The sequence below is a fragment of the Agelaius phoeniceus genome, chromosome 12 (assembly GCF_051311805.1).
Source record: "Agelaius phoeniceus isolate bAgePho1 chromosome 12, bAgePho1.hap1, whole genome shotgun sequence".
NCBI lineage: Eukaryota > Metazoa > Chordata > Aves > Passeriformes > Icteridae > Agelaius > Agelaius phoeniceus.
Genome location: NC_135276.1, coordinates 15,480,965 through 15,493,895, shown reverse-complemented (window position 1 = coordinate 15,493,895; position 12,931 = coordinate 15,480,965). Strand labels below are relative to the sequence as shown.

The following is a 12,931-nucleotide window of genomic DNA, read 5'->3' as shown; positions in this document are numbered from 1 at the left end:
GGGCGTGCACGAGTGTGCCTGAGTGTGAGCGGGCGTGCACGAGTGTGAGCGGGCGTGCCTGAGTGTGCATGGGTGTGCACGAGTGTGTGCGGGCGTGCCTGAGTGTGAGCGGGCGTGCACGAGTGTGCCTGAGTGTGAGTGGGTGTGCATGAGTGTGAGCGGGCGTGAGCGGGTGCGCACGGGCGTGCCTGAGTGTGAGCGGGTGTGCACGAGTGTGCGTGGGTGTGCACGAGTGTGCGTGGGCGTGCACGAGTGTGCCTGAGTGTGAGCGGGCGTGCACGAGTGTGGCGGGCGTGCCTGAGTGTGCATGGGTGTGCACGAGTGTGTGCGGGCGTGCCTGAGTGTGATCGGGTGTGCACGAGTGTGAGCGGGCGTGCCTGAGTGTGCATGGGTGTGCACAAGTGTGAGTGGGCGTGCACGAGTGTGTGCGGGTGTGCATGAGTGTGCCTGAGTGTGATCGGGCGTGCACGAGTGTGAGCGGGCGTGCCTGAGTGTGCATGGGTGTGCACGAGTGTGAGCGGGCGTGCACGAGTGTGAGCGGGCGTGCCCGAGTGTGAGTGAGTGTGCGTGGGTGTGCACGAGTGTGTGCGGGTGTGCACGAGTGTGAGTGGGCGTGCCTGAGTGTGAGTGGGTGTGCACAATTGTGCATGGGTGTGAGCGAGTGTGTGCGGGTGTGCATGAGTGTGAGCAGGTGTGCAGGGTGTGAGTAGTGTGTACGAGTGTGAATGGGTGTGAGCAGGTGTGCCCAAGTGTGAGCAGGTGTGCAGGGGGTGAGTAGTGTGTACGAGTGTGAGCAGGTGTGAGTAGTGTGCACGAGTGTGAGTGGGTGTGCCAGGGTGTGGGCAGGTGTGAGCAGTGTGCCCGAGTGTGAGCAGGTGTGAGTAGTGTGTACGAGTGTGAATGGGTGTGAGCAGATGTGCAGGGTGTGGGCAGGTGTGAGCAGTGTGCCCGAGTGTGAATGGATGTGAGCAGTGTGCCCGAGTGTGAGCAGGTGTGAGCAGTGTGCCCGAGTGTGAGCAGTGTGCCCGAGTGTGAGCAGGTGTGAGCAGTGTGCCCGAGTGTGAATGGGTGTGAGCAGTGTGCCCGAGTGTGAGCAGTGTGCCCGAGTGTGAGCAGGTGTGCAGGGTGTGAGCAGGTGTGAGCAGGTGTGCCCGAGTGTGAGAGGTGTGAGCAGTGTGCCCGAGTGTGAGCAGTGTGCCCGAGTGTGAGCAGTGTGCCCGAGTGTGAATGGGTGTGAGCAGGTGTGCCCGAGTGTGAGCAGGTGTGAGCGGTGTGCCCGAGTGTGAGCGTTCCGTTTGAATTCGTGACGTTCGTGGCCGTTTCCCAAGCAGAGCTGCCATTTGTGCCGTGCAGCCGTACCCTGCCCGTGAATGGAGCGTGCTTCTGCAAAATGGCATCAGTGATGAGAACCAGGCATCCCTGGACCTTTTCTGATGCTGTTTCTCTTTTCCCAACATTTGAGCGGGCCCAGGGATTCCATTTGTATCCATAAGCTTATTCTTAATATAGCATGAATTCAGAGAACTTCTGATACACTTTGAACACCTATTTTTAATTAAATCATCCTTAAAAGTGAATTCATGGCTGAATTTTAGAGACACTTTCATGGTGGTAACCTTTTTGTTTTTCTCATGTCCTGTTGATGGGTCAAAGCTTCCATTTGGATCTGTAGACTTATTCTTAAAATGAAATTAATCTATCAGTAGTGTAATTTCTTGTGTGGATGTCTTGGGATCTTGGGATCATCAAAGACCTAACCTCAGAGCTCCACCACTGTCTGTTCCCTTTTCATCAGAGATGTACAAGACTGAGATAACAATTTCCAAGGAATAAAAGAGTTGAGTTGAAACAGGAGGGAATACACAGATCCATTGATTAAGATGATGCACCTATTATTATTATTAGCCATTATTATTTCTGTTGTTTTTATATTATCTGCTGGCTCTTGAAGCTTGGTAGAAATTGTAGAAAACTAAGCCAGAAGTGCCATCCACACAGAGCAGTCATGGCCTCAGTCCCAGGTTGCTGGGGGATTGAACCCATTGCTCTGGTTTGATGCAATAACTTTTCATAAATGCACAATAAGTCACAGGATTTCTTGAGAAGTACCCAAAGGGCTGTTGCCTCTTCCAATTCCATTATATTTATTTCAGTTTAAAGAGCAACTTTTTGGTTTTACCAAACCACATAACTGGAACCAGGAGGAGAAAGCTGTGTTTAACACGGGTTTGTTTTTCTTCCTTCCCAGTCAAACCTGTACCCTACAGTGGGTCTCCAGACTCCAGGAGAGATCGTGGATGCCAACTTTGGGCAGCAGCCCTTTGTGTTTGACATTGAGGACTACATGAGGGAGTGGAGGGCGAAGATCCAGAGCACCATTAAGCGGTTTCCCATAGGAGACAGGCTGGGAGAGTGGCAAGCCATGCTGCAGAAGTAAGTTACTGCTTTGCTGTTCAGCTTCTTCCCTCTTGTTAGGCTTCAAATACTTCTTAAATGCTCATTTGTGCTCTCTTATGGCAAAAGTTGCCACTCTGTGCATTTTGCTCAGATTGTTTTATCCTCTGTTGTATTGTTTAAGTCTTTCCTGTGTAGATTGCTGCTGTTTCTAATGTAAAAGATATGGGAGAAGTTTTCAGCTAAAGATTGCATGGAAGCTTGTAGGAATGGAAGGACATACATTTTGGGGTGATACATTGCAGGAGGGGGAAGACACCATAAACACTCCTAGTGCAGGAGAAAAGCCAGTGTGTAAACCAGCTGAATTCAGAAATGAAAGAGCAAGAAATAGCCTAAACCAAAGGCTTCCAAACCTAACTGGAAGCACAATTATGGCACTTTATAAATTTATGAATATTGAAAGCAGTTCTCATTGCAAAAAGGATTGAGTGGAACTTGATGAGAGCAGTTGGCAGGAGTTGTCAGAGGTCAGGAGTGTTATTGATGCTGCTATTTGCCTTCCAAAATAGGACCAAATTAGAGGGCCAGGACCTCCCTTAACAAGAGCTGTTGATTCTGCTGCAGTGGGACCAATTTATCCCTGTATTGGTTCCTTGTGTTCTCCAGAATTTTTTCTTCTGATGGGCACAGTGGGGTTGTCAGGGTCACCACTCTGGAGCTCGTCCTAGAGAGCTCTTGGGCAGGAGCACTGGTATTTAAAACAACTTCCAAAAATTACACACCTGCCTACAATGTTATGCCTAAGAATGATTGCTGACTCATAAAATACTTCTTTCTTGTGCTGAAAGTAGCCAAGTTGAGTGTGTGCTTTGAGCTCTGGCTTGAGCAGATCAATGCCAGCTTCATCATGAGAAGCCTGTTTTGAGATTCATGAGAAGCTTTGAAATCCTGTTGCTGGCTTTTTAGATTTTGTTAAAATCCAATGAGCATTAAAATTGAGTCACTGTGTCCTAGGAAGGCACAAGTGTGTTAGAAATGGTCTGTTCAGGAAGATGGTTTTGTTGTATTTGTTTTGTGACAGTGATACTCCTCCCTCCCCCAAGATTTTTTAAAAATACAGCTTCAAATAGTGTTAATGTTTTTAAAATCAATGCTGACAGTCACCAGATTAAAGTATCTGTGAATGTGCAGAATTCATAAGAAGATTGAACTACTAAATATATAATTGCTAGCAAATAAGTGATGGAAGAAATTCAGGACTAGAATCTTTTCTTCTTTTTAAGATCTACTTGAAAGCCATGAACCTCTCTGAGGTTCAGAATTATGTCTCTATAGGATGTCACTGGCAGTAACACAGTCTTGAGTCCAAGTGACCCTTGGACAGCAGTCATAAATAAATACTGTATATGTGTTGAGATTCTTCATTTTTTTTCCCCTCTGTAAAGTGAATTTAGAGCTTCCCTCCTGTTTGCAGAGGACCAGGTGCCTATCTTGTAAATATACACAGTTTAGACCCAGAAGTAGAACCTTGGTTATGTCCTAAGCAAGCTGAGTTTCTCAGTGAAATTGCAACTTCTGTTGTGTTGGTTTCTTTTTGCTCCAGTGTGGGGACTCTGTTTCACTTGTACCTTCTCATCTCTTTGTATTTTCTTTTTTTCTAGTATGGTTTCGTCATATTTGGTTCATCATGGGTACTGTTCAACAGCAACTGCCTTTGCCAGAGTCACAGACACCACAATCCAGGAAGAACAGACCTCAATAAAGAATAGACAAAGTAAGTCTCTCAGGTGTCACTCCTCAGGTGTGTTCTGTCTGGGACTCTGCAGAGGAGAGAATGCTGTGGAGGTCACTCCATGAGAGTACAGAGCTGTGCACAGCACTCTGCTGGCCTGGAGCAGAGCTTGGGAATCTCTGCTAGGAGCACTTTGCCCATCACCCCTGCCTGCTCTCCACCCTCTGCCATCTTTGCCTGGAGAACTGCCCTGTTCTTCCTGTCCCTGTCTGCTCTGCTTGGCCTTTACCTGAGCTGAGATCATTGTGCACCAGAGATCCCTTTGGGTGTGAGCTCCTCACTGCAGGCTGGTGCAGCAGGGGCAGGTCCATCAGCATGGGCACAGGGACTCAGACACATCCATTTAGTTTCACTGGAGCTCTCAGTTAAGGACTCTTCCAATCCCTCTGCACATTGTGATTTCAGGTAACTTTTACATGCTGAAGGGTTTTTAAATTCACAGCCAATGTGTTAAGCTCACACTAGGTGAAGAATTTGTGCTCTGTGTCTGTTTTGGTTGCTGCTGTTTGCTCCCAAGTGGTTCATCTCTCAGCTGCTGGGGCTGTCAGCACTCTTTTGGTCCTGCAGAATAAGGCTTGCAGCTTTCTCCTGCTGTACCTTTTTTTTAAACTTTTCTATTCACAGGCTCAGCCTGCAGAGTGGCAGAACATTGGTGTGTTTTCTGCATTCTCCTGGCTGCTGAATACAGGCCACATGCCTGTCCATTTCCCTTCCCTTTGTGAGCTGCATCTCGTGTGACTGTCACGTACCAGAGCATTGTGCCCTTTGTGCCTTGCTCTCCATACATTCATGTGCTTAGCCAGCAGTCAGGGTCATCTGGGGACTCTGCTCTTAAATAACTTGCAGTTGCTGCCTGTTAGTGCTGATGGGCTTGGTGCTTTCCAGGTCATGCATTATGCAGCCCTGACCCCAGCAGTGCTCCCAGTGCTGGGGTTTAACTGGCAGAGCCTGACAGGAGGGAGACACACACACGAGGTGCTGCGGGCTCCTGTGGCTGAGGACAGGTGACAAGGCAGATGGAGGGAAGGAACACAGAGCCCTGAAGTTGGGGCTTGAATAAAAGGTGTGAGGAAAACACAGATGGGGAAACAAAAAGAGGGGGAAATGTAAAAGGGAATGACATCTGTGAGAGTTGCCAAACAAGGCAAAGCAGAGCTGTCAGAAGCAGCGAGACGAGAAAATGGACGTGCAAGAGACTGAAATGAGAGCTCTTGTGTTGGTGTGAGAGCCCTGGCTTTGGTTCCAGATTTCAACTATTATAATAATCAGATAGACACTGAGAAGTGGGAGACATGACAAGTCATTGCAGTTTTTTACTGGCATTGTTAATGAAGATTTGCCAGTCTGGGCTTCCAACTGCTCCAACACTTTGCAAAAGCCACAGCCTGTTGTTATCAGAGGCCCTGCTTGCAAAGCACCTCATGGGCCATTCCAGACCTTCCCTCTGCTGTTTATAAGGAGTACTGGAAAAACAATACAACTTTAGTTTTAAGTACATTTAATTTTTATTTCTAAGTACGTTTAGAAAAAAGAAACGTGAGTCCCTGTGGATCAGCAGCTTCTCTGAGCTTTCAGGGAGCTCGAGTTGAGTCTTGCTCTTTGCTCAGGTTTTCTGACCTGCTGAAGGAACATATATGGGACATGAACACCCAGCATGACAGGTGTCTTCTGCCTTGTGTCTTTGCACCTCCTGGAAGTGTACAAGTCACTGAGCTGTTTCTAGTGTAGTCAATAGCTGGTACTGGTACTTCTCTCTATTCAAAACATGGTTTTGTTGATATAATTACTTCTGTTTTGTGGTGGGAATATTGTGGAAGCAGGACTGTGACTTAAGACCACAGACCCTCTAAGAGTACCCCATTTATCTCATACTGAGCCATATGTGTGCTTCCAAGCTTGAACCAGACAGAGACTGTAGTATGAGGATGACCTAGGAACTTGTCCTCTGGAATTGTCACTTCCCCAGCAGCCTCCTTGTTTCCATCCAGTTGGCATGTCCTGCTTTTGTTTCCATTGCTGCAGAGCTCTGTGACTGAAGAGCACCCCAACCCACCTTCTTCATCCTTCAGATCCTTCTATTCTTGATGGCTTTTTGCTACTAAAAGATCCTTTCACATTTTCACAGGGTTTTCCTCCCCCTAATCCATAATAAACCAGATATGGTCTCCAGTTCTCCCAAGCCCTTGTGCAAGGTGGTCGTGGGGACCTGGATGGAATGGATGGGACAGCTCTTTTGGCTGTTCCTGTGGGCTGGTCCTGTGTGTCACCAGGTCTCCTTTTGCTTTCAGGAATACAGAAGCTAGTATTAGCAGGCAGAGTGGGAGAGGCTATAGAAGCCACCCAGCAGCTCTATCCTGGCCTCCTAGAACATAACCCCAACCTGCTCTTCATGTTAAAGTAAGTGTGAAAAGCTTTATGCTCCCTAATGCTGAAATGTGTAAATGAGGGAGGGAATAAGAACCTGTCTAAACATCCAGTCTGGCTGCACACCTTGCTCTGAATTCAAACTGTTTGAGCTCCCTGTGGGAGTCCTTTGCACAGTGCTTGTAGCACCATAGATGTAGCCCTTTTGTTGCTGCTCAGACCCAGTATAGCTTTGTCTCATGAAGTCAGGCATAGGTGGGTGAATTTTAGTTCTGCCGACTGCCAGAAATTCCTTCAGAGGAGTTTCTTTACTGGTCTTGTGGAGATCTTGCAGTGCTGGAGCAGTGTCAGTCACTGTGAAGGTTCCTAGAAAGGCAGATGTATGGAAAAGGCTGTCTGGGGTAGAGATTAAAGGAAGAGGTGTCCCAGTTCTCCCAGCTGTACAGAGAGGTTCTCCCCAGACTTCTGAAACATATGAGGACAATTCCCAGTAAAGCTAAATGAGGAGCTGTCCTCACTGTCACTGTGGATATTGCATTTTTTACTCTTCCTTCTCTATTTTCCATTGGCCAATCCCAGTATTTTTGCATTGATGGAATAGTGAAGGAATGATGGTATTTGACATATTTAGTACCTTCTCCCTGAAAAAAACCCTCCACAATTGAATCTCTACTTCATCTTTGGTTACGGGGCTGGGAAAGAGATTTTTTAATACCTCAGGAGCCATTTACATCACAGAAAACCTGAGATTGGAGTACCTGCAGAAGAGCTGGAGGTGAAAGCTGCCAAGGAACAGTTTTTCCTTAGCACAGTAGAATTAAACTTGCTTTTTTGGGAATATCTCACCATCCATTAGCATCAAAAGCAAGCTTTCCAAACCCCTCCCTCTGTAACATCATCAGAGCACTCACAATACAAAGACACCAGGAGCCTGAAATGTCTTTTTGAAAGTTTCTAGGACTTGCCCAGTGGGGCCCTGAGGCAGGCTGAGTGCAGAGCATGCTGGCTGTCACGCCCCCTCTGTCCCTCTTGCTCCCATGAACTCAGGTGCCGGCAGTTCGTGGAGATGGTGAACGGCACGGACAGCGAGGTGCGCTGCTTCAGCGCCCGCAGCCCCCGCTCCCAGGACAGCTACCCCGGCTCCCCCAGCCTGAGCCCCAGGCATGGATCCAGCAACTCACACCTGCACAGTACAGGTAGGTTGTGGGAATCCAGAGCCCTGCCAGGGGCTCAGAAGCCCTGGCACAGAGCCCAAAACACCTGTGGTTTTGGTTGTGACCCGTGGAGCAAATTACCAACCTTGTATGAAGATCAGCAAGCCACAACAGTTTAGGTAGAATAATAGTGAAGTTATCACGGGGTGGAAAAGTAGAGTTTGGGGTTTTTGGTATGGGGGTTCAGGAGGCAAGATGGAGGGAACTGGGTGTGTCCAGCCTTTCTCCTTCTTCTTCTCAGCCTCCATCTTCTGCTGTGATGTTGGCACTTACAGATTGGTTTAGAGTAGAAGCTCACTGTCTAACACAGGTGATAGGTATTGGAAAGTAATTGTAAACATTGTATGCACAGTTTTTAGTATAAAGACATAACACCACCCTGGGGGCAGGCAGAGTGCCTGGAACTGTCCTGCTGGACAGACCTCGGCAGGGCAGGAGAAAGAATTTTATAGATAAGATACAATAAACAGCCTTGAGACCGGGAAATGAAGAGCCCTGACTCCTTCTTCAAGTGCTGGGCTGCCAAAAGAGACTTTTGAACTCTTCTCGGGGTCACTGTGAGCAGCTGGAGACCCTGACAGTAAGTGGGTCTTGTGTCTCCACATGAGGAGAGCAGATGTCAAAGGTGGATGTGTCTCCTCTAAACCCCATTGAATTCAAGAATGATAAACCATAATTTAAGATCTGCAATCTTATTTTGCTTTCTTCCTTCGGGGCCACAACAGAGTGACACTGTCAGTCTGGTCTCATTTTTCTTTCTTCTTGGCTTTCAGGAGCAGATAGTCCAACCTGTAGCAATGGAGTCATGTCCACAAAAAGCAAACAGAGTCACAGTAAATACCCAACACTGAGTTCATCATCTTCATCTTCCTCCTCCTCTTCCCCTTCATCTGTGAACTACTCGGAGTCCAATTCCACAGATTCTACCAAATCTCAGCAGCACAGTAGTACGAGTAATCAAGAAACCAGGTATTGTTTTTCCTCTGGAGACACCTGAGGGGGGTGGCATGGTGAGAAAAGTCTCAGTCTGCTTTCTAAGGAGCCAGAAGGGCACCTGTCCTGCCCTTTTGAACAATATTGTTATCTACAACATCTACCCAGCACACACAAACCTGTTCTGGCTGCCCTGCTGTGGCTCACGCTTGAGGTTCATCTCATAAGGAATATTATGATGCTCTTGTTGCAGGCACCAGGCTGTCCCATTACACTGATGCCTTTGCATCCCAGTGTTTGCCCAGAAGCTTTCCCAGTCAGCCTGGTGTTGTTTCTGCTGCCTCAGCCAGGCACTTGTTCCTGCTGAGCAGCTTTCCTGCCCTGTCCTGTGTGAGGCAGCAGCTCAGGCCACAGTGGCTTGGTGCATTGCCCTCTTGTGTCATTTCCTTGGGCTGCCTGTTGCCCTGGTCCTCCCAGGTGAGCCTCTGTGCCAGCAGTGATTTGTTTCATGCTGTGGCAGCAGGTCAGACTGAGCCTCCCTTCTCCAAGAAGCCGCAGGTGATCCATCAGTTCAGTGCAGTCACTGCTGCCTTTTCTGGAGTGTGGAGCAGAGTGAGCTGTGCTGAAAACTGAGCTTCCTTTGGGCTCACTCTCCACACTGCTGTTGCAGGGCTGTGTGAGGCCTCAGTGGAGCAGAGGGTGTCATTGTGATTAAAAGAATCTCTTGCTAATTGCAGCTGGCACTTATTCTTCAAGTGCTGTGCTGAGCATGGCTTGCAGGGCAGTTTGTAGGCTCAGTTGTGACCTCTGGAGAGCCACCTAGCATGTAACTGAGTGAGAAACACTTGTTCAGACTCAATTTACCAGAATCACTTAATGATGCTGGATTTGTCATTCTCTTTTTTTTTTCAAATGTAGAGCCCATGTTCCAGTAAGATCTTCTTATAATTTCAGTTAATCAGTAGTTAATCAGCAGTCTCAGTCAGCCTGCTGTCTTGGGCATTTAAGTGCTCAGTGGTGCCCTGTTTGCAAGGACTGGGGATGTATCATAGCCAAGTTTTCCCTCCTGCAGTCTCTGAGTGTGCTACCTGTTACCTGGCTGCTGTTTACTATCCCAAGGATCACCACTTCCTGAAGGGAAAATGCAAAATGTTCTGCACCTGGAATTATGACAGGCACTTAGGGAATAGAAACTTGCTTCATAAATTGTCTTCAGAAGCCTGCAACAACTTTTGCTGCACTGACTTGGACCATGTGGCTCCCTGTAGTCCAACTGGAATTTTTCTGGTGTCCTGGCCATTGCTGGGCACTGTTTGGCACATAAGCCCTTCATTTCTTCCCTTTTTAATCTAGACATCTGACCTTTCTTCCCTCCTTTCACCTCAGTGACAGCGAGATGGAAATGGAGGCTGAGCACTACCCCAACGGAGTCCTGGAGAATTCATCCACCAGGATAATGAATGGCACCTACAAACATGAGGAGATCCTGCAGACAGATGAGTCCAGCATGGGTAGGTCCTCAGGGGCAGGAGGGGTGAAGGGAGATAGGAGCTGGTGTCAAAAGTTAAAACTGATTGGATTGTGGGGAAAAATCATGTACTTTAGGCTGCTTCAGTTAATGAAGTGCCTGCTTCATAGGGAAAATTAAATCTGTCCTGGAGCTAAAATTAGGTCTGGCTTTTCATAGACTGCCAGCAGTGCTGGTGGTGTTTTGGAGCAGGGAAAGCAGGAGTCAAAGGTTTGTTCCATGATGGTCATGAAACTGAGCTCAGAGCAGTCCTGGCAGAAATGCCTGCTGGGCAGCTGAGCTGGGGCTGTGCCAGCTGAGCTGGTGTTCCTGTGCCAGGCTGGGGATGTCCAGCTGCAGGGTGGCCTCAGCACAGCTGGCAGCCATGACTGTCTTGTTTGTGGATGCTCTAGCCAGGAGGGAGCAGATGAAGCAGCTACACTGCCTCTGAGACTGGTTCATCCAGGATTTGTTAGACCAGGGCTTTCTGGCTTATATACCCTGTGTTACATGCATGAAAGGGTAACAGACTGGTTACAGGCAAGCTCCCAGGATTTTATCAGGAGACTTGATTTCTGGGTAGTTCTCAGGCATTAAACAGAGCTCAAATCTTTCCTGTATCTACCAGGCACTGTGACAAACCCAGAACTGGCTGTTGTAGGGAAGGGATCACAGAAAGCTTCCACTGGGATTATTTTAGGGCAGGAAGCAGCTACCTGCTGCAGAAGGGTATCCTGACACACAGTGGGCATTGGTGGGGAATGCAAGATGATTGTTCCTTCTCCACTGCTTCTCCTTAGAAGACAGCTGCCCCCAGAGGCAGCTCTGTGGAGGGAACCACGCTGCCACAGAGAGGATGATCCAGTTTGGGCGGGAGCTGCAGATCCTGAGCGAGCAGCTTTGCAGAGAGTATGGGAAGAACACCATGCACAAAAAGATGCTTCAGGTAAGCCTGGACCTTGTGCTGCACTGCAGCAGTTCTCTGGGCCAGCTCTGGGGTTGTGGGTTCCCTTGCAGACACCTGAGTAGCCCCCACTTCTGCACCTGCTGAACAAGACGGGACCTACATGGGGATCAGAGATCAAAACATGAAAGCAGAGCATCTACACCCAATTCTCAGCACAAGGGAGAAGAAATACAGCTCCTGCCTGGCTTCCTGGAGCAACTGCATGCTCTTCTTCACTCCCCCTGCCTTCCCTGGCTGGCTCCCCTGCCAGGTGGAGAGGGCACCCTCTTTAACCCTACTGTGTTGGTGGCCCACTATGGTTCCTTGGTGCCAAGAGGAAAAAGGCCATTTCTTTTCAGGAGGTAGGCACCTCTCACTGTGGTGATAGCAGGAGGTGCCCCAGCTGGACTTGATGGTTTTCCTGTGTGTTTGCAGCCCTCCTGATCTCACTGTGCCCTTCTGTTCCCTCCCAGGATGCCTTTAGCTTGTTAGCCTACTCAGACCCTTGGAACTGCCCTGTTGGCCAACAGCTGGACCCGATCCAGAGGGAACCTGTGTGTGCTGCTCTCAATAGTGCTATTTTGGGTAAGAGCTGCTTCCTGTGGGAGTGTTTCCCCAGACACACCTGCTCTCAGGGGCTGTCCTGTGGCAGGCAAGCCTGTCAGAAATATTTGTGTTTAGGTTTGGCCTTTCTTTCTGTTGCTGGGACTGTCTGGGCAGTAGTGCAGGAAGGGGAGTAGGAGGGAAGCCTGCAGAGAGCAGATTCCCTGATACACTCCCATTTTGACTCCTTTCCTTGCATGTTCCTCAATGCTGCTCCCAAGGATGCACCTCAGGATTTTCCTCCCCTGCTTTCTGAAGAAACAGAGATCTCTTTGGTACATTTCCTGCCCCTCTCCCTTCATGCTCTGAACCCACCTGAACCATTTTGTGGACTTTACCAGGGCTCTTTTCCAGCTGTATGGATTAGCAGAGTTCAGCCCTGGTAACATCATATTTTCTAGGAGGGGCTGCATTTGCATCCTCTGCACAGTCTGGCTCCCTGTGCCCAGGTAGATTTCCTATGGGGTCTGTGCATCTCACATCAAATGTTCCAGAAGGAGATTTAGAGATTTGCTTTTGGGGAAAGGAACAACTTGATGGACATGCCCATGAGGGCTCATGTTCTCACTGAGCAGAGGAACAGAAATTACATGTTTTGGGAAGGAGAGTCCCTTCCCCTGATGGTCAGCAGCTGTTTGTCCATTGCTTGAGGAGCATGGACAAGTTGTCACCAGGGGAGATGTGGTGTCTGGACATGCTGCATCACACAGGTTACCAGGCACCTTGTGTAGCTTAGCTGAGGGTCCCCTCAGAAATGTCTGTAAAGGCATGGTGATGAGGGACTGAGGTCATCCAGGGCCTGGGCTGCTGTGCAGCCTTGCACAAGTGGGAGAAACGGAGAGGTTGCCTCCCAGCTGGGACCACATTCTCCTGCCTTCCCTTATTCCTCCATGCTTTGATATCTCATGTTTTAAGGGTTTTCTGGCAAACAGCATCAGCAGTAGCTTCGTTGCCATTTTGTTGCTCTGGCCAGCACAGCAGCACTCTCTCAAAGGCCCTGCTGAGCCCTGGGATGTGTCGTGGCTGCTGGGCTGTGTGCAGCAGCAGCAGCAGCACGGAGCTGGCAGGATTTGGGAGCAGCTTCCTTGCAGAGCCAGCACCTTCTGCCAGGGATCTGGGCTTGGGACAGAGAGAGGCCTGAGTGCAGGTGAGCCAGCACCAGCCTGAACCTCTTC

At 48.9% G+C, this 12,931-nt stretch overlaps 1 protein-coding gene across 2 annotated transcripts in view; it reads left to right on the top strand.

Annotated features, from left to right (window-relative positions):
• The window catches only part of RANBP10 (RAN binding protein 10), a 63,898-nt gene that overhangs the window by 45,706 nt on the left and 5,261 nt on the right, over positions 1-12,931 (top strand). Inside the window, exons 6-13 of one of the 2 annotated variants that reach the window (XM_054640584.2) lie at positions 2,249-2,433; positions 4,059-4,171; positions 6,478-6,586; positions 7,601-7,749; positions 8,541-8,736; positions 10,087-10,211; positions 11,011-11,153; positions 11,627-11,738. In XM_054640584.2, the coding sequence (XP_054496559.2) occupies positions 2,249-2,433; positions 4,059-4,171; positions 6,478-6,586; positions 7,601-7,749; positions 8,541-8,736; positions 10,087-10,211; positions 11,011-11,153; positions 11,627-11,738 (1,132 nt within the window). Of the gene's footprint in view, positions 1-2,248; positions 2,434-4,058; positions 4,172-6,477; positions 6,587-7,600; positions 7,750-8,540; positions 8,737-10,086; positions 10,212-11,007; positions 11,154-11,626; positions 11,739-12,931 lie in introns of both variants that reach the window. The other variant, XM_054640583.2, reaches the window with a different exon arrangement.